This window comes from Pangasianodon hypophthalmus, chromosome 5 (assembly GCF_027358585.1).
Source record: "Pangasianodon hypophthalmus isolate fPanHyp1 chromosome 5, fPanHyp1.pri, whole genome shotgun sequence".
NCBI classification, from domain to species: Eukaryota; Metazoa; Chordata; class Actinopteri; order Siluriformes; family Pangasiidae; genus Pangasianodon; species Pangasianodon hypophthalmus.
This window is the reverse complement of record NC_069714.1, coordinates 13,093,312-13,119,009: the sequence shown is the minus strand read 5'-3', so window position 1 is coordinate 13,119,009 and position 25,698 is coordinate 13,093,312. Positions and strand designations below refer to the sequence as shown.

General features: G+C 38.1%; 1 protein-coding gene across 1 annotated transcript in view; it reads right to left on the bottom strand.

The window, feature by feature from the left end:
* Nucleotides 1-25,695, bottom strand: part of slc49a4 (solute carrier family 49 member 4) — a 37,859-nt gene extending 12,164 nt beyond the window's left edge. The window contains exons 1-5 of the mRNA XM_026912174.3: nucleotides 25,200-25,695; nucleotides 20,729-20,822; nucleotides 12,233-12,501; nucleotides 10,319-10,448; nucleotides 2,148-2,256 (exon numbers count right to left, since the gene is read on the bottom strand). Coding sequence (XP_026767975.1) covers nucleotides 2,148-2,256; nucleotides 10,319-10,448; nucleotides 12,233-12,501; nucleotides 20,729-20,822; nucleotides 25,200-25,542 — 945 coding nt within the window. The 5' untranslated portion in view covers nucleotides 25,543-25,695. The remainder of the gene's footprint in view (nucleotides 1-2,147; nucleotides 2,257-10,318; nucleotides 10,449-12,232; nucleotides 12,502-20,728; nucleotides 20,823-25,199) is intronic.
* Nucleotides 25,696-25,698: the final 3 nt, after the last annotated feature.

Genomic DNA, 25,698 nt, shown 5'->3' with positions numbered 1-25,698 from the left:
GGTCATTAACTGCCTTCATACATTTCAGTTTTCTCACAAATGCAAAATGCTACTTCATTTCAAGGTTAGCATTTACACTAATTAGTCAGGCAAATATGATACATTTCAAACTCATTTAGCTGCCAGAAAGCAAATCCAAACACTTAATGTGGAGGAAAGAAGTAAATTAATGGCTATATGCTAAGTGGAACGAGAAAAGATGAGATTTGTGGTCTGTTAAGTGTAATTATGCATTTTTAAGCATGATCAATAATCAGGAAATGAGTCTAAGAAGCCCGATTTAAAGCTGATGCTTCAGGCTCTTGGTACACGTGTGTGTTTATAGGCCCTTAGTTCTCTCTCCTTAGATCCTGGGGGCAAACAAACATTGCATCAGTCCTGGAAATAACCTCTTTCTCACAAACCATTATAGGAAATGACTTTAAAATGCTCAGCTGTGTTTTTAAGCCTTGATTTTTTTTTTTTGTTTGTTTTGAACTAATCATGCCTGTTTTTGTGCTCGTCAAATTAACTAAGCACCTTTCCAAGGGCAAAAGATGTGTCCTTAATTACAGCTCGTGGCCTAACAGCCATTTAGGAACTGACCACATCTGACTACTTAAAACAGCTGACCAACTGCTCGTCAAAGATTCAGCCACGTCTACTCTCTTCTCTGGACTTTGCCGTTCAGTTTGACTCACTGAGCCAGAATGATGTCTGGTTCTGGTCTAAACGTCCATCTTGGTACGTGAAAGTATGCAGGTGGAAATAGTTGAATGGCATCTGGTATTGATTTATCTGGACACTCAGCTAGGCTTAGCAGAGGAAAACATTCTTCTCAGGGCTTCCATCTCACTGTTGACATGTGGAAAAGTGAAGTTTAGGGAGAGTACAACATTCAGTGCTGCAAAAGAAAAAGTGTACACCTCCAAACAAGGCCTGCAGGGATATAAGGGGAGTGTATGACATCCTTCTGACATCAAAGCAAAAAATTTCACAAATGGAGTTCGCATGATGCTACATTTAATCTGTACATGTCTAAGCAAAGTTAAATATTGTCTGGTCAAACACATAAAGGATCAAAACAAATGCACACTCCATGCACAGCCTGCTCCAATTTACATGGTACAACTCTCCCTCCTTGTTGAACATTACTTCTTTTGAAGGGACTTTGAAAGGTCCTCTCAATATAAGTGGCCATAAAAGCAGGGAATGCTTCAGGTGGTTGCATCACGAATGACAATCATAATGGGAAATGAAGCTTGAAAGTGAGGAGCATGTCTCTAACAGCTGCCTGACACGAAAAGAGGACAATGTGCCTCTTTCTTTTTTGATTTCTTGAGAAGCAACACCTGTCTCATAGTAAATTTTTAACATGTCACTGTCACGCACAGGGCGCAGAAACATCTCTCAGGCTGCGATAAAACTGTTTAATCCCATAGTCTGCGGGTCAGATGCAAATCTGAAGAGGTTGGGGAGAATCAGAGAGACTGTGATGGAGGACTCCTCTCATTAAACTGTAGAGCTGTTGAATGTGGCGTATTTGGCAAACATGCAGATAGAGGAGTCTCTTACATGTATGTTTGATTAGACACTAACGTGAATGGTTTGGGAGATTTTTTTTCCCCCGAGGCTATAATTAGATTGTTACACCAACTGATTTAAAGTTAAAAGTCTATTCACACAGATCTGCCGGTTTTTAATGAGGAAGTTCAGGAAGGAAAACAGTTTTAGAAGATTGTGCTGTGGGCTCCCAGTTACTAATGGCACATGTACACCCTGGGGTTAATTATGAGTCAAAATCAATTTTGGACAAAGAAATTGCATTTTTGTGCATTTTGCCTGGATAACAATGAACATGATCATCAACACAGCAGAAAAGAAAGTGAAGGATTAGATGTCAATACTCATGTAATTGCAGTATATAACTATAACACCACCCTCCACTCTCAGACTCTACATACTAGCAATATGTATCGTATAGAATTATTCTGCATTATGAAATACTCAATCCTCAATACATAAGCTGTTTTGCAATAGTTAAAATCTCCTTTTTATACCTGGTGGTGCCTTGATGGTTATAAAAAAATTAGATTGCTTGGATTAGTTCCATTCATTTAAAATAACCCAGGTATGTGTTCTTCATGTGAAGAAATATTTTTTCTTACCTGGCTAACTCTGACAGGAGTCAGAATCATGTCCAACACACCAGACCATCCAGCTACAACTCCTGTAGGCACTGAATAGGCAAGCGCGATCATCAGGAACCTCATGTTACTATAACAACAAGAGAAGAACATTTCTGCTTATTCGAGTGAGTGTACATTCCTGAGCTAAAAAAAAATTGGCAAAAATGGCAAAAATGGCAAATATTAAGCTTGTAATGGTCTTAACAACAAATCATTGGTCAGAAAATTGGCAAGAAAATTGTTAAGACCATTTAAAACCTTAATATTTTGCCGTTTTGGGCTTGGCCCATTTTTTTTTTTTTTTTTTTTGCCCAGGCGTGTATATGTTCCTTAAATCTGAAAGTAATATTATAGCTTTTATATCCTGAATATTCTAAATTCACACAACTCTCACACTCACACGAGCTCTCCCTCATTAAGGGATATTGTATTTTTAAGTTTCAGTCTTTGTCCATTCTGAATTAAATGTACAAATACCAATGGTAAGTTGACTTCTCCGTAAGCAAACAGCTGAGAGTATAAAAAATTTATTATAAAAATACAAAAATATTCATTATATCTCATTCATCATTCATTACGGAAACCTGAACCTTTTCTGCATTCACATTTTTGAATATACTGTACAAATATATACTTATCCTATTGGTCCTTTCAGATATTTTGGACAAATACTCTATCTTGCCCAGCCATTGCCAAGAAGAAATATAAAAATGTAAAAATACAATAATGTAAAAAATTTCTGTGTCTTATCTTTCTAACAAGAACAATCAATAAATTATTCATCTTACATGACTGATTAAACATTTTTGCACTGTCTCACAAAACCATGTTAAAATAATTAGTTCCCACATGGCTTTCCATATAATTCATTTCAGCCATTTCAACCTTATGTCACTGCTCAGAGACTCTTCTTTCTCAACTCAGTTGTCCAACAGATACTACTAAGATGACTTTGGATGCCCCTTTACCTTGATGATGCTCAGATGCCTGATTTTTAGAGTACATTTGACCGATTCCTGATAAACCTGATTCACTTCATTCTAGGCAAGAGGGCTGAGGCACTTTGCTGGTGTTCAACTCTGGGTTAAGATGTTCGAAATGTCATTTATTCTATGCAACTACAGTAGCAACTGTAGCTTATTTATTGACTCTACACTTCAACCTTATAATGTCAAATTCAGATAATTTTCATCAACAGACAAAAATTATCTAGTACAGCAACACAGGTGCCTCTGGAGTGCTTTACTGTAAGCAGATTTTGGTCAAAGTACAATAGGATGGTAGCAAGCTGTGATTTAAAAGAAAAAAGTTTAAAAGCAGTTTACAATTGAGTCATTTGGTAACAAACACCACCACACCACAACATAACCAAATATTCATTCATTCATTCATTCATTCATTTTCCTTACACTTTTCCTGTTGGGGGTTGTGGTTATAACCAAATAAGTTTTTCCCAAAATATTTCACTGGTTTGCAGTGATATACTTTTACTCTAATGTATTATATGAGAAACGCCTTCACTGTCCTTGTGGTAATGGTCTGTTGAACCTTACATACCCGATCATCATTCAAAAACTTTAAACAAGAATATTCATGTACAGGAAACATGTTCCTCCTCACATTCGGCACCAGAAATGCTAATAATTTACATCTAAAGAGGAAGTACCAGGAATGTTAAGAATTTATGTCTATTTTCGTACAGGAAGCACCAGAAATGTAGGGGCTGTAACTCCAAGGTACACACCATACTGTAAATATGTTTGATTAACCAGCCTCAGTAGATAATAAGTCTTAATAAGCAATCAGTCTCATTAATTATATCCTTTTGTAATTTGTAATTTTAATTGCTAATTAAAATTACAAACTTACAATAATTGCTTTAAATACATCAAGATGATTAAAACTTCAGTTTTCATCTAAGAGGTATAATAATCACTGACTTGGGTTCTGAACAATTAGAGTTCAAAATGGTTTGGTTTTTTCTAATACCAAAGTAATGATCAAGCCCAGGAAACCAAGTTCAATAAAACAGCACAGGAAAATAGAAGAAACACCAACTGACTACAGATAGATTGTGTTGAGTGTGTGTGGAAGAGTGGGGAAGAGAGAAAGATGTGAGGCTATGTGCATGTGTGCATATGTGGTTGCATGCTCCATGCTAAAGTTTCCACACAAGTATGTGTGTTCACACTGAGCTTATGTAAATATATTACTAGATGAGATACAAGGCCGCACCTGCTCGTATGTGAAGCAGGAGAACAATAAAGTAAAAATAATATGGTGAGAAATTAAAAAATTCAGTGGGTGTTAGAAATTATAATAATAGTAATAATGACAAAATAAGTTCCACAGCCCAGTAATTTTAATGGGGAAATGGGCTTTACGGCTTTCTCTTCAGTATAATGGTCTGACTGAGTGACCGTGTTACTGAGTAGAGAGAGATAGCATGGAGAGAGATAAGAGAGATAAATGACAGAGCAGGGATGCGCTGCATGCAGGAATCCCTTTGTATAAGAGAATGCTGATTGTAACAAAGGCAGTTTTCATTAATTCACTCATTCCTCTTCAGTAACCACTTTATTCTTATCCCTATCCCTGTGGGAACGCATCCTGGATATGACGGCAGTAAATTGCAAAACACCATGCAAACACACATGGACACACTCATTCACACCTAGTGGCAATAACCATGGCCACTCCAAATTTTGAGAGGTGGGAGGAAACCGGAGAACCTAGAGAAAACCACCATGCGACCCACAAAGCCAGTGTGCAGCTTAAAATGACACAGTTAAAAATCTGCACAAGCAATAGAAATCTACTAAAAGTACTATCTAGATGTATACAGTCTTACTTAGCATTGCTTTCAGTTTGTGGCATGCGGCAAAGTAATACAGCTCATGGCATGTGATCATGAATGTTTTGTCCGCACTGAACAACAACACAGACACAACAACATTTTCATCTGTAGTGGATCTGCTTGTGGGAATGTAATTGAGTTGACTGAGGAGATCTGGTAGTCTGGAAGTGTTTAAATGATAGCTGCACACCTACTGAAAGTGAAACTAAATTTGCAAGTTAAAAATAAAGTACTATTGCTGAGTGGAATTAGTCCTTGCAGCAATTGACTGAATGCAAGACAAGGTCCACTGATTTATTCAGACACCATGAGCGTCGATCTGTTTATGGTCTCACTGTGAGATAGCCAGCCAGAGAGAGACTGGGCTAGGATGTCCTTTTCATGTTTTACTGCACTGGCATATCAGGTACATCCAGTTGACTGTAAAAATAAAGTAGCGGAAGGGAACTCATAATCTATGGATGCATAGTACCTACATTTATTAGTACCTATATTTAGCAGTAATTAAGAATCAGTTCTAAATTATGTTATAATATTTAGGCATGTAGTCAAACCCTTTGTTCTGCATTCATAAATATTGGTTCCTTATCTATGCCTTATTCCTAATTCATAAAAAAAAAAGACATGTAGTGTAGGTCCAGTGTCACTTACACTTATCTCACAGCCTTTATTAGGGGGCCAAGCACCGAAAGTGCGTAGGCGCCCTATTGTTATTCTGTTTTGTTGTTGTTGATGTTGTTGTTGTTCTTCTTCTTCTTCTTCTGGCTATGGTGTCTATGGGAGCCCATAGAACCATCTGGTAAAAAGTTGTGAAATTTGGCACACGGGAAAGGTCTAAGAAACATTCTGACCAAATTTAGGCCAAGTGCTGCCAAAGTTCTTGCGCCACCATCGGGTCAAGTTTGGGCCTAATTTGGAAGTTCATTTATGGTCATAACTTTTGAACCGTGTGTCCAAAATTTAAAGGCATCCCTGGACTCCCTGAGTCGATGGTAAATGCACCCTATGACGTCAATTTCCGCATAATTAAATTAAATTTTCCACCATCTTGGATTTTATCAAAAACAGTTTTTTCGCTAGTCCTCCTACAAATTTTGTCCAATCATCACCAAAATTGGCACAAACATCATCTTCAGAGTAAGCGTCACAAAAGGTATCAAAAGAATTTTGAATATTCCAAATGGGCCAACAAATCTGATGGCAAAGCTACCAAACAGGAATTGAGGCTGTATCTCAGCAACGACTTTGCACACTGACACAAAACTGGGTAGGCATCTTAAGGACCATGACCTGAGGCTATGCAACAAATTTTGTGCCAGCACCACCTACTGGTCAAAAGTAACAATAACATGCTAAAAATGCTTACATCTAACTGCCATTTTTGCTACTCCTTCTCCAAAGTTTGTCCAATCTTCATCATATTTGGCTCACATCATCTTGACACCTGTCTAAACAATGCTGCTGCAAAGCCACTACATCTGTTCATCTAGCGCTTTCCTCCTACAGTCAGAGAATTCCACCACTGTCCATGGTCAAAACATGCACATCATGAGTGAAACTACAAATCACTCTTGAATCCCTTTGCTTAAAGTTATGGCTCTGCTTTCCTGTGATTGCTTAGGCAACAATTGTAGCGCGTCTGTGAATGTGTGGCTCACCGAGTCTGGGTGCTTGGCCCCAGAAAATGCTGCTTGCAGCTTTAGTTTTCTTTAGTTCTACTTTGTCAACATTGTCATCCCCTCATGCATTCAACTGATCTATTTGTGTGTAACTCATTATTCACTCTTGTCTTTAAGGGTTATCACTTCTTGACAATACTGAACATAATCTAATTTTTGTTTTTATTTAACACAGTCTAATTGAAAGCAATGATAACCACTGTAGTAAGACAGATGTAGATGCATTACTCTTTATGAAAACTAGGTGTTCAAGGCACACTGAAGTGTTTATTTTGTTACCAACTCCTCAGCTTTCCTGACACACAAAATCTATGCAGCCTTTCAGCCAAGTGACAGAGAGATAAATGTGTGCAGGACAGCAGCTACGCTGAGTTGACAGCAGAGCTAGCTCTTGGCCAAGTGTAATTATAGAATGGAGCAAGAGCTTAGCAACAAAGCTTTGTCTTCTATGGCTTCATGTCACCATGACATACATTTATTTTTAGTCTATCTCAGTTCTACATAAGGATTATTAGTATCATATTTGTAATATGCGATTTAATTGTTACTAAGTAGTTCATTTCTTTAAGTAGAAGGTTTTTTGTGCTTAAAATGTAAAGATAAAATTATTTGGAAAGTTCAACTGTGCTTTTCAAAATGAATCACTGATTCACTCTTATTTTAGTTATTTTTTTTTTCACCCAATTTTAATATACCACCTTATTATTCAGTTATCTGTCTTAAAAAGTTAATAAAAAGTTATTTAGTTAACAGAGTGAGCAATGTAGACCCACCAGTGGTTACTGGGAGGGGTTAAACACCTTGCAAATAAAATTTTCCCAATTATTTCCTTGAGAATGTACTCACTATGCAGTATCTGGGAGTTTACTTAAAAATACCAAACATCACTAATCCCACTAATCTTTGTAGGACTATCTGCCTCATCTTATTTTAACCCATTTTTCCTTCATGCATCAAAAATCAAGTATCAGATAAGTCATGAAATCCAGTCCTTCAATCCTCATAAGTGAACATGACACACCACAACACAATTCTTAAGATTTTAGCATTAATGCATTCCTCAAGTTTGATCTGTCTCTAATCATCCTCTGATACAAAAAATCCCTGGCTATATCATTATGTCATCTATTAGCATTTCTAAGAGAATCTCTGCAATCACTGCATTAGAGCACCAGGGCGAAGAGTTTCTCAAGGTCCCCTTAGAAAATCAGCCGCTCTCACCTGGATTTCTGGCCGCGCTTCAATCACTCCTGTCCCAATTATAATCATCAGCCATGCTCACCCACCCTCCTTATGCGCCAAATGCAGCCTCCCTGATTTCCCTGAGTGGGTGAGCTCTTCTGTAAAGCAACAATACATCCCACAGCCAGCTCGAAAACTCACCAGATACACTGTTAATCTTTTTTCAGACATTTGTGATGACTGCTTTTTTCCCCCCCCTTTATTTAAGCTTCTTCACATCTTGCATTTTATTGAATGCATTGGGAAACATAGAGAGAAAGAAAACAACTGCAATACAAAGTCTTTATGTTTCAAACTGAACCTTCAAGAATAGTTGCAAATCACTACCCTTGCCCACATGAAGATGTGATAGAACTGTGTAAGCGCTGTTGTGGCCTCGATGAAGAAAACGTGTTTTGATGGAGCACATTTTCTCCCAGTTGAACCCGTTTCATTAACCTTCCAGCAGCAGAAAAAATCAAAGGCATACACCAGCAAGAGCTTATTTGGATACAGTACGTAAGCATTCCAGCCACTTTATCTGTGAAATATTTTTGAACGAGTCCGCAAGGCAACAACTAACTGTCGTTCACTGATGGCAGGCCATGCTGTAACTGAATACCTCAGGAAAGAGGCATACCAATACTTTTTTCCTAATCACTACGCCCAGTTAATCCTAATAATCATAGCTACCACACTAATCAAGTTCTGAATAATGGATCTTGTAAAGATGGTATGAAGTGATAATATTCAGAGCATCTGAGAGAGACTTGTGCAAACAAATTAAACTCAAAGCAATTAAATGAGCTATATTTCAAACTCCAGAGACATCTAAGCCTGAAAAGAGAAATTAGTTTCACAGTTAACTTAGAGTTCTGAGAAAATGACTACCATCCCTCATCTGCAATGTTCTGAAAATGTGGACAAACTTTACAAAGCTCAGGCCACTGCTGCTCTACTCTGATACAATATGAAATGCTGTTCATCAGCTAGACTCCAATCAGCAATACAATTGCAGTTCCAATCAGCTGTCTAGTTGTATGTATAAAATACACACACGAGTGGAAAGTATGCTGTTTTTCTGTTTGCTCTATTTATATTTCATCTTCTGTAGAACATTTGTGTTTGAGAGCAGAAAATCTGGTGTCCCTCTGTGGTTTGACCTGGCAGATTAAAAAGAAAGGGTCCTTATGCCAATGCTGTTGGATGCTCACTTCTTTCCCGGGAGCAGCCTTCAACCCATTCCAGCAGAGCTGAAGCAAACATACCCAGGGCAAGGAACAGCCGTCTCTTATCTGTAAACAGTGACACTGGCCCTGGCTTTGATAAACAACCTCTATCAAAAGGGAAGAAACTCTGTGGAAAACTGTGCATACGGCATTCAGTCTGAAGTCGGCTGAAGACTCATGTGGCCAGTAAAAGTGCACAATAAGATGATCTTTTTAACATGCAGGGACAGTGCTTGCCATCTTAAGACTTTGTAATTACTCTATGGGGATAGAGCCGCATCTTTGATGTGCATTAACTAACTGGAGCAGATGGTGAGGGGCAAAATGACAAGACCCTATTCATTAAGATTTTCTGTCCTTTACATCCAGACTAAATTCATCTCTTCACTGATTCTTCTGAATTAGAAAACCCACATTAATCTCATCCAGATCTTTAAATGAGTAGAGGTGTTGCTTAAAATGCTTTTGAAACCATCTGTGTGGTTAGACCAACATACCCTTTTGTACTAGAGCTATATTTGCATTAGATTACAATACACACCTACAGATGGTTATGTCCTTATGTTCCTTGTTCTTATGTAACATATAGCATTTTCCTTACATCACAATTCATTCCCGATATTCAGTGTATGTGACTCAAAGGTAAGAAACATGAAAAGAAGAATGTCAGAAGTTTTTCAAATTTGTTTTAACTTGAATTTTGTTACTGCATCAAATAAGGAGGTATTTGGGGGCATTTGTATGATCAGAATTAAATCAACTAAATGCCCTTGTTTAACCTTAATATGTTGTGTAACTACATACAACCTCACATTCATAAAAAAAAACACTGAAATGCAGTTGACTGCCCACTCTTATGACAGTATGAAGGAGATGAATGAAGAAAATCCATTTATACCAACAAAACATTTAGGTGTATTAGGTTTCACAAAGGGCTGCGGTTACAAGTCTGCCGTGATAATTAGAATAACTAATTTTTAGTAGATAAATAAAACAAAGCCACTTTTAACTTTTTGACCCTGAAGCCATAAAGAACACAAACTCTAAATGTTTGGTGTTGTGTGCACTTATGCGTAGGTGGGAATCTTAAATGACTTCTATATATAACTAAAGTTCTTTGAATAAATGCTAGTGTGTTTTGGGAGTGTGTTTGTACCCAAATACCTCAGCAATCTGCAGATGCTGCTTCTGTAGCTGAGTCGCTGGCTAGCTGCTGCTATGCTGGGTGGAATGGGCGGCCTGGATGGGAAATAGAGCAGCACGACTGCAAAGAGGACTGCAATCATCCCCAATTCTGCACAGTTACACAAAACAGAAAACACTGGTAAGTTACCTCCATTATAATCTCACAGAATTGGTCAGGCTTGAAGATAAGCCTGTTAAGTATACTTCATAAGCATGTACGTTTGATTATGCTATCTCGGATATTAAATGCACCATGAGAAAGAAGGATCCCAAGCAACATCATTAACAGCCACATTCATCTTGAGTTAACTAGGAGATAGGAAGATTTATTATACCCCTGTACAGTAAGGAAACACATCAAGGCGAGTGATCATCTCATTAACCCTGCAACAGTCATATTCGCAATAAGTAATGCGACATCCTCGAATTTTGAGATGCTATAGTTTATGTCTTGATCAGTCACAGAGTGCATTTCTGTGTTTTTTAGCACAGCGCTGTTGAATTCTCAAATCTGACTAGTCAGAAGGTGTTAAGTTTCTAAGACAGTAGTAAGTACAGTAGTTGGCTGTAATTTAAAAGAAAGATTTAAATGAATGCAAATGTTCTAATACTTTATCGTTTCTATAGTAACAGCCAATTCACAGGGTCTTGTATGGTGGATGCGCTACATGATCTGGATAAAAAAATGTGTCATTATTTAACAAAGAAAAACATATAATTGTTGATATGGTAAAGATCTCTGTAAGGAGACGGTAATTTAAAATTTATGGGAGGAGCTTTGAGTGTCAGTGCTTTGCAACAATCAATAGGTTTTCTACCATTATAGCTGCTATACCATAAATGATAACAGGAACTAACTTCTACAACATTACATGTAACTATAAACAATTAAAAAACAGAATGTGTCCTTCATTAATAAATTAAAAATCAATAGCAAATTGCTGTTGCATTAGAGGAATAAAACATTTCGGGATATGCTGTTACAGGAAAATAATCAACTGCAGGGCAGTAAGCTGCTTCTCATCGGGATGCAGCACGCCATGTCGTTGATTATCTTCCTGTAACAGCACACCCTCTCGTGTTTTATTCCTTACATAGGTCAATGACAATGTGCACTTCTGTGTTTTCATCTACTAATGCCACAGTAAGCAGCTCCATTTCTTACTACTAGCTTTAAAGATAACAAAATGTATAGTAAAACATATTTAAAAGCTGCAATACAAAGTCTTTACAAAGTTTTTTTTTTTAACTCTATTTAGAAAAGTATTTAGGATCTAAAAGGCTTTAATATGCTGACACACTGCCATAAAGTCAGTTAAGTTGTTGGATCTTTCCTGCCTAGTTTTTTTTTTTTGGGCTCCATCCACATGATTAAAAAAGAAACAATTTTCTTGGCCATGATTTGGATTCATCTGAGTTCATTTTCAAACAATAGCATTTCTGTGAAACCGCCCTTGTGATTATGAGATTCTCTAATGTTTATTTTAGGGAAGACTGATTCGAGTCCAAAAGTGTTGTATAACTTTTTTTTTCCTCATGGGGACATGTCAAAATATATGAGTCCATTCCACTGCCTAGTGTTGCATATGGTTGGACATTTGCTTATGAATTCTAAAGCCAACAGAATATGTTCTTGTTTCATACTTTGCAAATAGAAGAATCTTATACATTTCAGCAAGTCAGTGCTTTATTCTGTTTCAGGGCTAGATTTCTTTTCTTCCTTAAATAATTTAATTTTCTGAATCAGTTAAGCAGGACAATGGCAGCCTCTCCTTTAAGTACAGGTGAAGTCTAATGTTGTTGAGGTATCAGGAATGAGACTGCTTTTCACGGCAGGAAAAAAGGCACTGGTGTAGAGTGGGTTTTGTATTTGCAAAGGAGACAGTACTGTACCTGTATAGAGAACAAACTGTATCCTGTCCCTGATGTGTCCTGGGTCCCAGTGGGTGATGCTTTCCACTATTTGTGTATCATTGGGTGCTGGTACAGCCAGAGGACCAATCAGGAAGGAGCAGGCTGCTCCAAGGTAGCCGACCAATGATGCGACAGCTGTGGCTGTAGCCCTTTGATCTGGAGCAAACCATGTAGTGGAGAGTAGAGGGCCAGCACTCATAAGGGTTGGACCGGCTAAACCATTAAGAAGCTGCCCACCATGAATTAACCTGAAAATTGAAAAGAAATAAATTCGTAGACTTATTACAATTTCATCTGTAATAAATGTACCACCTTCAGGTTACATAAATAAAGGACTATAATTGTCCTGCTTTGGGCCTACACTGACCAAGGATGTAATTTCAGCAAATGACAACATGCCAATTATTAAAACATTTATATACAATTGTGTCAGGCAGGAAAAACACCAAATCTGTTCTGAGTTTGTTCATATATATATATATATATATATATATATATATATATATATATATATATATATATCTCAGACATGTGGTGGTTGACTAAACAAAAACAATTTTTTTTCCTGTGTGTGTGGTACATTGGAGAAAAGAAAGCCTCTGCAGGGAGGTTCCCAATGGTTTTGTGTTTCTGACTAAACTGGGCCATCACCTGTCCCCAGTGCACAGTCTGAGAGCCACCACAGATAGCAGCGCTGAATCCCTTTCCATCTGCTACAGCCAATATTTAAACAATTACAATCTGAAGCAAAGGAATGAATGCGCAATATGCTACAGAGCAAGACATTCAAATGGTTTGTGTCTTAAGAGTACCAACGGCACATAAATCAAAACTGTGATTTTACACAGTTATTTATTTTTAGATCTTTTTATTAAGATTTTGAACATACAGGTTCAAGACATCACAGCAAAAAATTCAAACATACTACACACATCAGTGCTGACCTTAAGCAAACAAAAATAAATACACAGTTTAAACTAAGTGATTTTACACAGAATCTATACTGTAGTTTTAAAACATTATATTTAACTGATGTCAGCCAGCCACACCATCCCCTTTCATTAAATCTCCAAGTAGTGGCAGTTAATGTGTTTACATCAGAGAACTGGACAAAAAATTCAGATGTCGCCAATAATTCCATCAACACATTTACGAGCAGTTCAATAAGATGAATGCGGAAAGAAATCTATATTCAATCAATCATTTGATTTCTATCAGCATAGCTACAAGTTTTTAGTAGTGTGATGGGAGTGTTGCCACTTTTGAAAGTATGACACTATGTTCTTTCACCTTCTTAATGTGCATAATCTATATTTCTATACCACAGTGCTGTTTAATGTACGAATCTGACTGGTCAGGAGATTGATCCGAACAGCAGCTTGGACAGTAACTCCACCTGAAAGGTTTACTTTAATGGGCCTGTTCAAATATGTCACTGTTTCTGTAGTAACAACTTACACAGGGACCTGCATGGCGGACCCTTCATATAAAAGGATTTAAAAAACATGTGTATGTTGAAGTTATCTGTGAGGAGGCCTTTTTTTGAAGCATTTTTGGAAGGAGTCTCCAGTGTCAGTTCTTTGTAACAGTCAGAGGTAAAGCTGTAACTTTCAGTTTTCAGTCACAGAAGAGTCTTCAGGACAGAGGACTTTGGGATTTCTCAGAAACATGACAAGCTGCATTTGTTAGTCTTATTAACTTCAAGAGAGAGCAACAGTTTACAGCTGTTATAACATAAGTGTTATAACAGGAGATCATTTGTTTTGCCAAAGTTAAACATAACACTAAACATACACTATATGGACAAAAGTTTGAGGACACCTGACCATCACACCCGTATGTGCTTGTTGAACATCCCAGCCCAAAGTTGGTCACTCCTTCGCAGTTAAAATAACCTCCACTCTTCTGGGAAGGCTTTCTGCTAGATTTTGGAGCATGGCTGTGGGGATTTGCCCATTTAGCCACAAGACCATTAGTGAGGTCAGGTACTGATGTTTGTTGAGGAGGCCTGGGGTGTAGCCAGTTCAGCCCAAAGGTGTTCAGCAGGGTTGAGATCAGGGCTCTGTGCAGGCTACTCATGTTCTTCCACTCCAACCTTCGCAAACCATGTCTTCATAGAGCTCGCTTTAAGCACAGGGGCATTGTCATGCTGGAACATGTTTGTGCCTCTTAATTCCAGTGAGGGGAAATCTTAAAGCTAGATACAAAGATATCCTACACATTTGTGTGCTTTCAAACTTGTGGCAACAGTTTGGATCAAGTCAAATAATGTTATTACATGTTTTCAATAATTTCTCTGCTGTTTGTTTGCTCTTTACATAAAATATTTTAAGGTAGATCCAATAAAAAATTAAGAACAAAATTCAGCAAGTAGTACAGACTGCAGTCAGATGATATGGCTGCATTTGGTCAGCCACCGTTCCAGCTATACTATAGTGATACCTCAATCACCAGACTTAATCTCCATCTCACAGCTGAAATCAAAATCTCTAGCTGTACCCAAAGGCAAGTCTTCCTTGCAAGACCAATCAATAACAGCACTGATCTACTCCACAATCTTCTCAACACCACTTATCACACCCTCCATTTCTGTCTGTTGTGGGTCTTTGTGCTTTAATATTTAACACAATGTTTCCATGATGGGATTTTAATCCTAACTACAGTATACACTATCCACTTGAAACCTAGAATTTGCACCACTGGTGCTCATGATAAGATTTATCATCACATTAATACACTCTTTATAATGAAATGGAGGTGTGGACAGGTTTTGGATAAGAGTTAGATGGAAACTGAGCTTTGAAAAAGTAGAATATGTGATATTTGCATGATTCCAGATCCTAAGCCTAAATCAGGGAAATTTTAAGACTCTTCCAATATTCAAAAAAATGAATATACAAAAAAAAAAGCTATTCTAAATGTGGCACTAATCCAGATAATGATGGCAAATGTATCCCTCAGGATTGAGCAAGGGACCAAAGACTTTCATTCACTGAGCTGATTCACGTCCATTCTAATTACTGTATGAAACATGTTCTCTGTGTGCCCACAAGCCCCGCTGTATGATCTGTCTCCAGGATCAGCTGACATGCAAGTGTACGTTCTGATACAGCAGAGGACAAGCTTACATAAGGAAGGTGTGAGTGAGCCAGAACAGTGAGTGCAGAGGGAGCATAGCAATTTAGACAGAGATTATTAACTTGATAAATATCGATAAGCGGTGGCAGAGGAAGTCTCAATGCACTCTGATTAAACTGCTTTTGGGTGGAATGTGTCCATTAGTGCACTCTAATTGTGCCTAATCGTCCCCTACTGAGAGAAAGCCCATTCAGCAGAAGAGTTAATATGGATGGCTGGTTGTTCAAGTTGTTCATATCACTGGGCTATAAAAATAAAAGCTGTAAATAAATCAATTAATAATAATGTGTATAACACAGCGCTGTTGAATGCTTGATTCTGATTGGTCAGGTGTTGATTAATTTTCTACAATAGCATGGCTTACACAATAATTCCTCTGTTTCTCAGTACATGACAAGCTGCATTTTTTCTGTTCAAGAGAAAGAAACAAAGCAGGGCTGGTGAGAGAATGACTATTTACAGCTGTTATAATGCAAGAGCTAACAGGAACTAACTTGTTTCTCAGACGTTCCACAATATTAAATGTAACTATAAATAGATAAAATGCATGTCATTCTTTAATAAATAAGAAAAAAAAATGTAATAGTCGGAAAATTGCTGTGATATAAAAGGAGTAAAACACTTTGTGACATGCAGTTATTGGACAATAATCTACTTTTGGGTGGTTACAGTAACACAGCTTGTTGGCCTGCACCACTTCACCCTGCCGTTAATCATAACTGCACACGTTTTGTTAATTATTTAATAAAACACATCAGACAGAAAGTCTGGCAAACAGGGAATTCTTGAAATTTGCTACTAGATGTAATGGCTTGTCATTTGAAGTCATGTGGTCAAGATGGCGTGACAATATGGTTAAGGCCAAAATAATCAGCAATTCAACTACAGCACCCTGCACTTGTTAATCAGAGGCTGTGCTTGCTATTTGCATACATTTGTTGTAATCATTACAATCTGTTTTGATTTGAGAGCAATCACTGGCAGTCCCAATCAGCAAACACCACAATAATAGATTTTCTCATGCCTTTTCAGCACAGGCTCAGACTTGAGCATTTCCTATATAGGCAAGACTGAGAGAGCTGCGGATTTCTCTGAAAAGAATAGGTCTTTGGCACAAAAATTTTTTTCCCCCTCAGATTCAAATTCATCTGTGAAATCCAAATCCAAATGAAAATGGGTTCACCAAACATTACATGTGTCTTATATACACATTCCACTCTCTGAAGAGTATGCTCTGACATCTGCCACCAATATCTGCACCTTTTCTTTTCCAAGTGCTTGCCTCTACTGAGCTCAAACATACGGACAGTGCATTGTCGAAACTGACGTCAGACCCTGTGCTAGGTGGATCAACCAAATCGACAAGCGTATGTCTGAATTGGGTACAATGAGTACTGTTTCCCCTTCACAGAGGCTCTTGATACAGATATTTGCTACTTTTGAGACAAGCACAGCTCAGCATTGGTTAAGAATGAACCTCGTCTCTATCTGGTCACTCTCAATGCAAGTGCTGACACCTATTGGTGAAAAAGGATTTCTATCTCCTGTTCTGTCAATTTTTGTTTTCATTTAAATTCACATTAGCAATATAGAGGCTTAGCAGCTTTAGTAACATAGGGTTCTAACACACAGTTCATCATACACACTGTTTCAACACCTCCGCTTAGATACAAATAAGCAAGCAGGCTCAATCATGGGCTTAGAAACACAGTAAATAAATTCACAGCATAGGGTGAAATCACACCTTCTGCAATGCGAGCATTGTAACACCACTGCTGGGTGTGAATCAAAAAGCCTAACGCAAACATCAAACAATCATTTCATTCTCCATAGCAAATAACGTTCTTGCAAAACAAAGTAGCGTAATGCGTAATGGAGGCAGATGCTAGTCCTTGGCTTCTCCATGTTTATTTTGCACAAATATAAAATAGCATTATCTGTGTGCACCTTGAAACATTCATTCACAGCATTAACTCATTTAGTCAATCGACGGTCACGACAACACAACAAATCAAGAACAAAATTCTGTACTGTGTCTAGTGAAGGCAGATATTCTGTCAGCAGTGATTTATTGGCACCTGCTGCTCACATTGTTCTTAAATCAATGTTTGTTGGGACAGAGAAAGCTTCGAAGTTCTTGTTAAACAAATGCATTTCCAATCCAGCTAATTTCTCATCTACAACCTGAGAGCTTTGTCAAAGTAACCAAGAACTCAGGATTTTTAATTAACTCAGTTAAATGTCCGAGGCATCAAAATCTGAAAATTGAAATCATTATTCATAAATTCCTTATGGCATATGTTGACATGAATTCAGGGAGAAAATAATAAAAGAAAAGCATCTGGCACCAATTTAACACAAGTTAGAGGTGCGTGTTGGGACTGACAAAGACAAACACGTACGGGGCATTGACAAAAGGAAATTTCAACTGCAGTAGAAAAATGATATTATGCCACATATTACACAGTATGTAATAGTATTATTGATATTGTTCCCTCTCCTAGTGTTTACCTGAATATCAATTCATTAACTCTTACAGATATTTGAATATTAAAAATCTAGTCAGAAGGCATGTCTCTAATTAAAACACAAGACTACAAACTTGTCCGATATACAGGACTGCTAATTAAATTTCTATAACAGTTTTCTTTCTATAACAGAGTTCTTTCTAATATGGCCATGAACAATAGTACAGAGTTTATACACTCTGTCAGATTTAAAACAGGAGGTGTTCCTGCTCTCAGCAAAACAGAGCTTCCCTACTAGCTTTTATGTAAGATAAGAAAGGCATAAAGGACTAAAGCAACTTTATGCATATGAAATTCAATCCACATTGATTCCAGTGGTCTGTAGCAGCAGTGTTTCAATATCAGACATGCAACACTTCAATAAACCACAAAATCCAAATATATCATTATAAAACATGATTTTATGAGCAATTGTAAAAGGGGTGTGATGTCTGTGGCTTTGGATCATACGGAATAAATTAATTCAGAGATGCAATAGGAAATGTTTAGCATTTAGGTCTAATGAAATCCTTGTACAGTATTGCACATTAGTAGTAGTAAATGGGTAGAAGTGAGACACCAGTAGAAATGTGAGTTCCCAATACTGTGTCACAGCTGAGCTTAACTACTGAGGCATGTCATGTGTTTGTCTTAAAAAGTGTTAGGTTAAAAAAAAAATGCAGAATAAAGTGTCTTAATAAATGTCTGGTTTCAATGTCACTGTTTTATTAGTTACTCCTGAAGAAATTCTCATTTCATACACTCAGTTTCTTTTCAGTGATAAGTAAATAACTAAGGAGTAGAACATGAAAGAGCATGCTGTAATAGATAAATAATCCATGACAGGGTGGTGTGATGCAGCCTGATGGCTGATTCCACCCAGAAGCTGATTCTTTTCAAATAACAGCATGTCCCGAAGTAGGTTTATTCCTCTTATAACACAGCAATTTGCCAAGAATTAAATGTTTTTCTTCATTAAACAACAACACAACATACTTTTCATTGGTTGATTGTTACATTTAATGTTGTGGAATGTTTGAGAAACACGTTAGTTAGTGTTATCAGTTTATAGCAGCTATACACAATCATTTGCTCACTGAGGTTAATCAGACAAAAATGCAGCATATCACAACAAAGCCACAAAGTGCAGTGAAGTTTTTCCTGTGGTATAAAACTTAAAGGAACAAGTTCACACCAGAATACTACAAAGCGCTGACACTGGAGACTCCTTCCATAAATATTAAATAAATGTCTCCAAGCTTCACCATATCGACTATTATACATTTTTCTTTTTTAAATATCAAAATTTTCATTCATTTATTATTATGTTTAGATTATCAAAAGCATCCACCATACAAGTCCCTGTTAACTCTTTTTACCAGAGGTCAAAAAGTGCAATTTCTGCCTGTTTTGCAGGGTGCCTGTGTTCGGCGTTGAATTTATTTTGATGTCACACTCCACAGTAGTGGTTCATGGCTCATATGAAAGTAGACAATCAGGGCTTTAATAAGTATTTATAAGTATTTATAAGTAGGTTTTCTATAGGTATTTCTTAGTTTTACCAGGCCTACTAGGTTTAAATTTAATATTAGTTGTGATGTCTGTTTTATATCTGTACCAATGTTATTGTGGAGAAGTGTGAACTGTTTTCTCAGCAGGGGACTCACACTCCTCCCTTTCCCAACACCCTGCTCACCAACAGCTAAACACTTAGCCACGATACTCTACACACAGAAACCCAACAGTGTCCTGACTAATCTTATAACAGACTTGTGGCAATATAATAATACATTTGTTTATATTGATTGAAAATGTCTAAAGTCAATTTCCATTCCGGCGACAGAATGGAATGCCAGTGTACTCAGAGAAAAGGTTAAGGAGCTCTTACTAGAGAAACGACAATGTATTGTTCTTGCTCTGACTACTGTTAGAGCCATGCTGTAATAGAAAATTAATCAACACCTTTGGAAAAAATCAGATATGAGTATTTAACAGTGCTCTGATGAATATCCATCCATCCATCCATTTTCTGTACCGCTTATCCTACAAGGTTATGGTGAGCCTGGAGCCTATCCTAGGGGACTCGGGGCACAAGACAGGGGACACCTTGGACAGGGTGCCAACCCATTGCAGGGCACAATCGCACACACACTCACACACACACACACACACACACACACACACACACACACTACGGACAATTTACACACTACGGACACACTACGGACAATTTAGAGATGCCAGTCAGCCTACAACGCATGTCTTTGAACTGGGGGAGGAAACGGAAGTACCCTCAGAGGAAACCCCCGAAGTACGGGGAAAACATGCAAACTCTGCGCACGGGGCAAACGCAGGAGTGGAACCTCCCGACCCTGGAGGTGCGAGGCAAACGTGCTAACCACTAAGCCACCGTGCCCCCATAAACAATATCCATATCCCAGAATATTGTTAATTTTGTGTTTTGATCTAGTGTTTGGATTTGTGTTTTTTTATGTACAACACTCAGGGATTTAGCAGCCAAGCGCCTTGTGCGCTGATGGTCTTCCTTGTCCTTTGCCTTCACTTTTACAAGCACATTACATTGCAGCAAATAAAATTGCTCTTCCAGAAGGTGCAAGGTTCTTAAATAATAAAACAATAATCCACCCAATGACACAAACCATCAAACCACATCATAACTAAGATGCCAGGGGGCACTAGAGAATGGCACTCGAAAGTGAATTGAATATGGCTTCAAGGCAGGGTGTGAAAATTGCTTTGACCTTTACAAGATGTTTTGCCTACGATAGAGATGCGGAGTGAAATGGAGCGTTGTGAATGAGAGTCTTACCAGCGTCTGAGCTGCAGGTTTGAGAGAGGGACACTGCGCAGAGCGGAGCCCAACACCATGAAGAAGACTGTGAGCAGGAGAGAGGCCCGCAACCCTGCAACACAGGGGACAGGGACAATGTAATAACATGGTAGAGAGTCAGTAAGCAAGTAAAAAGCCAATTTCTTTTTTTTTTTTTTTTTTTAAATATTTAATTCTGTGCAAGAGTCCTCTGAATTTACCAAAAACATTTTGATCATTAGTTCACACAAAGATTATATATATTCTTAAATACAGGAATTTCCCATAGGTATGAAAGACTGAGTGTTAATGGTGCCCTGCATTGGTCTGGCTTCCCATTCAGGGAGTATTTCCACTTCATGCTCAGTGTTCCCGGGAGAGTATCCGGATTCCCTGAGACCCTGACCAGGATAAAGCAGTTACTGAAGATGAACACCTCACCAGGTCACTGGATTTGTACAAATTGGGACCCTTATTGATGCTTAATACTGAAAGTGAGGTTAATTTACTTCTGTAGCTATGGGAATTGCAGCATCAGTGTTGTGAGGAATTTCAGTGGAAATATGACAATGGAGTTTCAGATTGTTACAGAAAATGAAATTGTCTTCTGCAGAAAGCTGGAAACAGCTGGAATAAGCTTTTTAGATTGAGATACAAGTTTTCTGTACAGGGCCATAATGAATTTAAATGCAATGATGTCATGATGGCGTCCTTCAAAGAGCAGAAAAAGGGCCTCAATGATGAGACGTTCTTGCAGCGCCAGGAGAATAAAAACATTTTAAACATAAGCAGATATTCCTCTCTGAACTTTAACCTATCTGTTCCTAGTGCAATTTACTTAACCATCACTTTTGAGGGAACTTGAAACTGACACTTTTGTCTCTGGCAGTTTCAATTCCTCCACAGGCTGAAAAAATTCCTCAAAAGGGGAATTTTTTAATACTTTCCTAATGATGTGTAGTGACCTAGAAGGGTAACTGAAACCTGCATGTATCCATTATATAACCATTAATATCAATCTAGAATCACTGCATTAACAGTACACAGTGAGATTTCTTCAAGATTTGTTCAAGCTGAATGGAGGCAATCTGCTGTTAGAAACTGGGTTCTGCCACATCAGCAGGAATGAGCTCTACTCAAGCAGGTTATACAGGAACTCTTTCACTGATGAACCACTTCACATGGCTGTCAGCTTTTAGCCACATAGGCTGAATGTTATATAAGTGACAAACTAAAAGCCAGCACTTTTATTTTCTATGGCTGGTATAAAGTCACCTATTCAGAGGCAGTGACTCAGCAAGGGGTTGATTCACCTGAATTCATATAAATAGCAAGCATTTTGACTCGTAACTATAACCTTTAACTCCTAACCTTCACAATTAACTGTATATTAAATGGAATCACCAGAAGAAGTATCATTTATTCACTAAATACAAGGTGTAACTTAATTCCAGTGATATACTAAATAAAAGTAATAATATTTTGTACAGTTGAATGCACTCTGTGCAGAACAGAGCCTTTATATGCTATAATGCATGTGTATTAGAACACATTTTGAACTCAATACGAAATAACCTTATGACCCCAGATGTTCATACATAATGTTCTAATACTCACTTGTTTCTACAGTGACAGCACTTTGGGTGTTGTGTGCTATATACATGTGCCATTATCAGAAACTTAACACATTAAGACTTGAGAATGCAGCTTAGTATTAAAATCAGCAGTACATAACTGTCACAGTTATTGAGTAAAGCTGCAATGTCCACTCAAACCTACACCTATGGTATTATATACACTATATGGCCAAATGTTTGTGGACACCTGATCATCACACCAATACGTGGGCCTTCACAAACTGTTGCTACAAAGTTGGAAGCACTCAATTGTCTAGAATATCTTTGTAGCATTACAATCTCTCTTCACTGGAACCAAGGAGTCCAAATATGTTAGCAGGACAATGCTCCTGTGCTCAGGGAGCATTGTCATGATGGAACATATTTGAAAGGGAGATCCAAATACTATGAAGACATGGTGTGCCAAAGTTAGTTCGGAAGAACTCTAGTGGTCTGCACAGAGCCCTGACCTCACCCCACTGAACACCTTTGGGATGAACTGGAACGCTGACTGCACCCCAGGCCTCCTCATTCAACATCAATGCCTGACCTCACTAATGCTCTTATGGCTGAATGAGCACAAATCCCCACAGCCACTCACCAACATCTAGTGGAAAACCTTCCTAGAAGAGTGGAGGTTATTATAACAGCAAAGGGGGGCAAAATCTGGAATGGCATGTTCAACAAACACATATGGGTGTGACGGTAAGGTGGATACAAACTTTGGGCCATACAGTGAAGATTTGATGACCTGAAAATGCTATTAGACAGACTGTGCTATGTATGTGTGTCTGGGTTTTATTTATTTATTTATCACCTCTCGTCATCATTAATAAATTACTCTGCATCACTGTCCAACTTTTTATTGAAGTTATGATGAGAAAGGGCAGTGGACAAAATCTGAACTAAACCCTGGCAGGAATTGGATTTGTGAGAGAATATCAGTGTCACAAGGTCCACAGAGTTTGCTGGAGCCAGTTGCCTTATCTAGTCATAATTAATTTAATTAATTTAGAAGTCATAATTAATTTAGATCAAATTTAGAAGACCATTCCAATGTCACTAGTCACTGTAGCTGGAGCCAGAGCTGAATGTCAATTCAGAAGAGCGTCAATACTTTAAGTCTATATACAGCTGTGGAAACATCTGCCAGAGTGAATAATCTAGGTTGCGTATACTGGCTAATACTTGCATGGCAATCACATGGGACTAGGCAGACAGTAGAAAAAAAGCTGAAGTTGTGACTGTACTAAAGGTAGTCCTCCTTAGGCTCCATAACAGGCCTCCTTAAAAATGTATGCTTATGTGAAAAGTTTTATCATGTTAATATGTAAGCATTTAGACAGTAGTCAGTGTAACTGTGTAACCCCTGAAGCATAAGCATGATGTAGAAATGATTTCTAAATGTAGCACTTGCTGCTGAAGTAGTGTTTCTGTTCCAACTTGTTGGAAGCATTACACAAACTAAATTATATATAATTATCTGTGTCATTAAATACAATATGTCATCTGTCAAGCTTGATTTATGACTTTGGTGGGGTGCAGGTTGCTGACAAATTTGAGCAGGATGTATAACTGAGGAGGACCAAAGAGGAATCATGCATTTTGATTATGAAATCTCCATGTGACTTACACAAATGATCTCGCTTAACCTACCATTTCAATGTGTAACCCTTACATTGGATTCTCATAAATTTTTATGCTAAGGTTAAAGTGCTTTCATTTGCAAAGGATCACCTGATGACCTGTCAGGTGAGAAGAGATTCCAGTAACGTTTAGATCAGTCTCTAATGTGATTTAAGGACTGTTTAAATTGTGCTTAGTCAGGAAAAAAAAAAAACCTGACTAAGCACTGATAAACCTACTCCAGCAGTACTGCACAACTGACTTTGTCTTTTTATTTACCTTGTACTCTTAGGTGGTATAACTAAATACAAAGAGCAACATGAGGCAGCTCAGTGGTAATATCTGGAGTCTGATCTCAGGTCCATAGTATGTAACCTATGTATTACATTATTTGTGTCTGTCTGCAGAAATCACTATGCTTATAAATGCAATTTTGCCCAAAGACTTAAAAGTGTACAATATGAAACTGGCCACAGATTTTTTTTTCCTGTTTGACCAAGTTTAAATTAGGTGTAAGATCACTTTGTGTTAATGATTATGCTACCAACATTTTACCCTGGAATTTTGTGAAAACAGTTATTAATTTGAGGTTTTTTTGAAAACACAGCTGCAACTTTACTGAAAAATTTCCTCCAAAAAGCTCACTATATTCACACCTCATCTATTCACCCATCCATACACAAATGCATTCTCACTTGTTCCACATCAGGTGGTTCTCTTTTTATTCAAATCCACTGAAGTACTCATTTAATATAGATTTTAAGACCCTGGAATAATGATTCTATCTGACAATTCTGGGATTTTTAAATATTGCACCATCATGTGTTGGGCCACATATTGTCTTAGATACAATATCTAAAAGGGAAACCCTCTCTGTCGGAAGTCAGAACCTCAGAGAGACCAAATGGAGAAGTTGGAGTACCCTGTGGGATTGTAGATACATCCTTTTTTTTTTTTTTTTTTTTTTTTTTTTAAGAGGGCAGCAAAGGAAGTAAAAGGCTCTGTAACAGATAACAAGGAGGTGTTTCTTAGCAACTTTTGCTCCATAAGAGACCAGGATGCTGAAAATCACTGAAGCACTTGCTGTGCAGTTTGGAGCAGATCAAGTCAGATCAGATCAGCAGTAAGCACTGATTTCAGCTCAAAGCTATGTTTGCGCAAATACAAACCATAATTCAATGATTCATTAAATTCTTCTGCTTGGCAACATAGAAAAGACAATAACTAACCTTTCTTGTCCATCAGCCACACAAACAGGAGCCATGGCAAGAAGCCCACGGGTCCCCAAAGGACTAAAATGGCAATGTCCGTAGATGAGAAGCCGAAAGCATGCTTGGCAGAGTTTTGGATGGGACCCCATGTGTTCCACACCATCCCTTGTAAAAAGGCGAGCATTGAGAACAAGCATAACACCAGCCATCTTCGCCCGTACACCCTGCCGCTGCCGCTCACTGGCTGGATCCTCACTCCGGCTTGGCTCGGCCCGAGCAGCGGCTCTCTCTCCCTCTGTCTCTCCCTCTCTCTTTCTCTCTCCCTTTCTCTCTCTCTCTCGGTGCTCTCCACGGCACCCATTGAATCGACTCGGAATCACTTCTCTTTGTGTAGTGTAATGAAGTGTCAGTGTCCGACGTGAAATAATAAACAAACTACACAGACATCTCCTCACCAGCCGATTCCACAAACGTAAACAACAGCTGATAGCGGCTCCTAGAATTCAAACTTCACTGC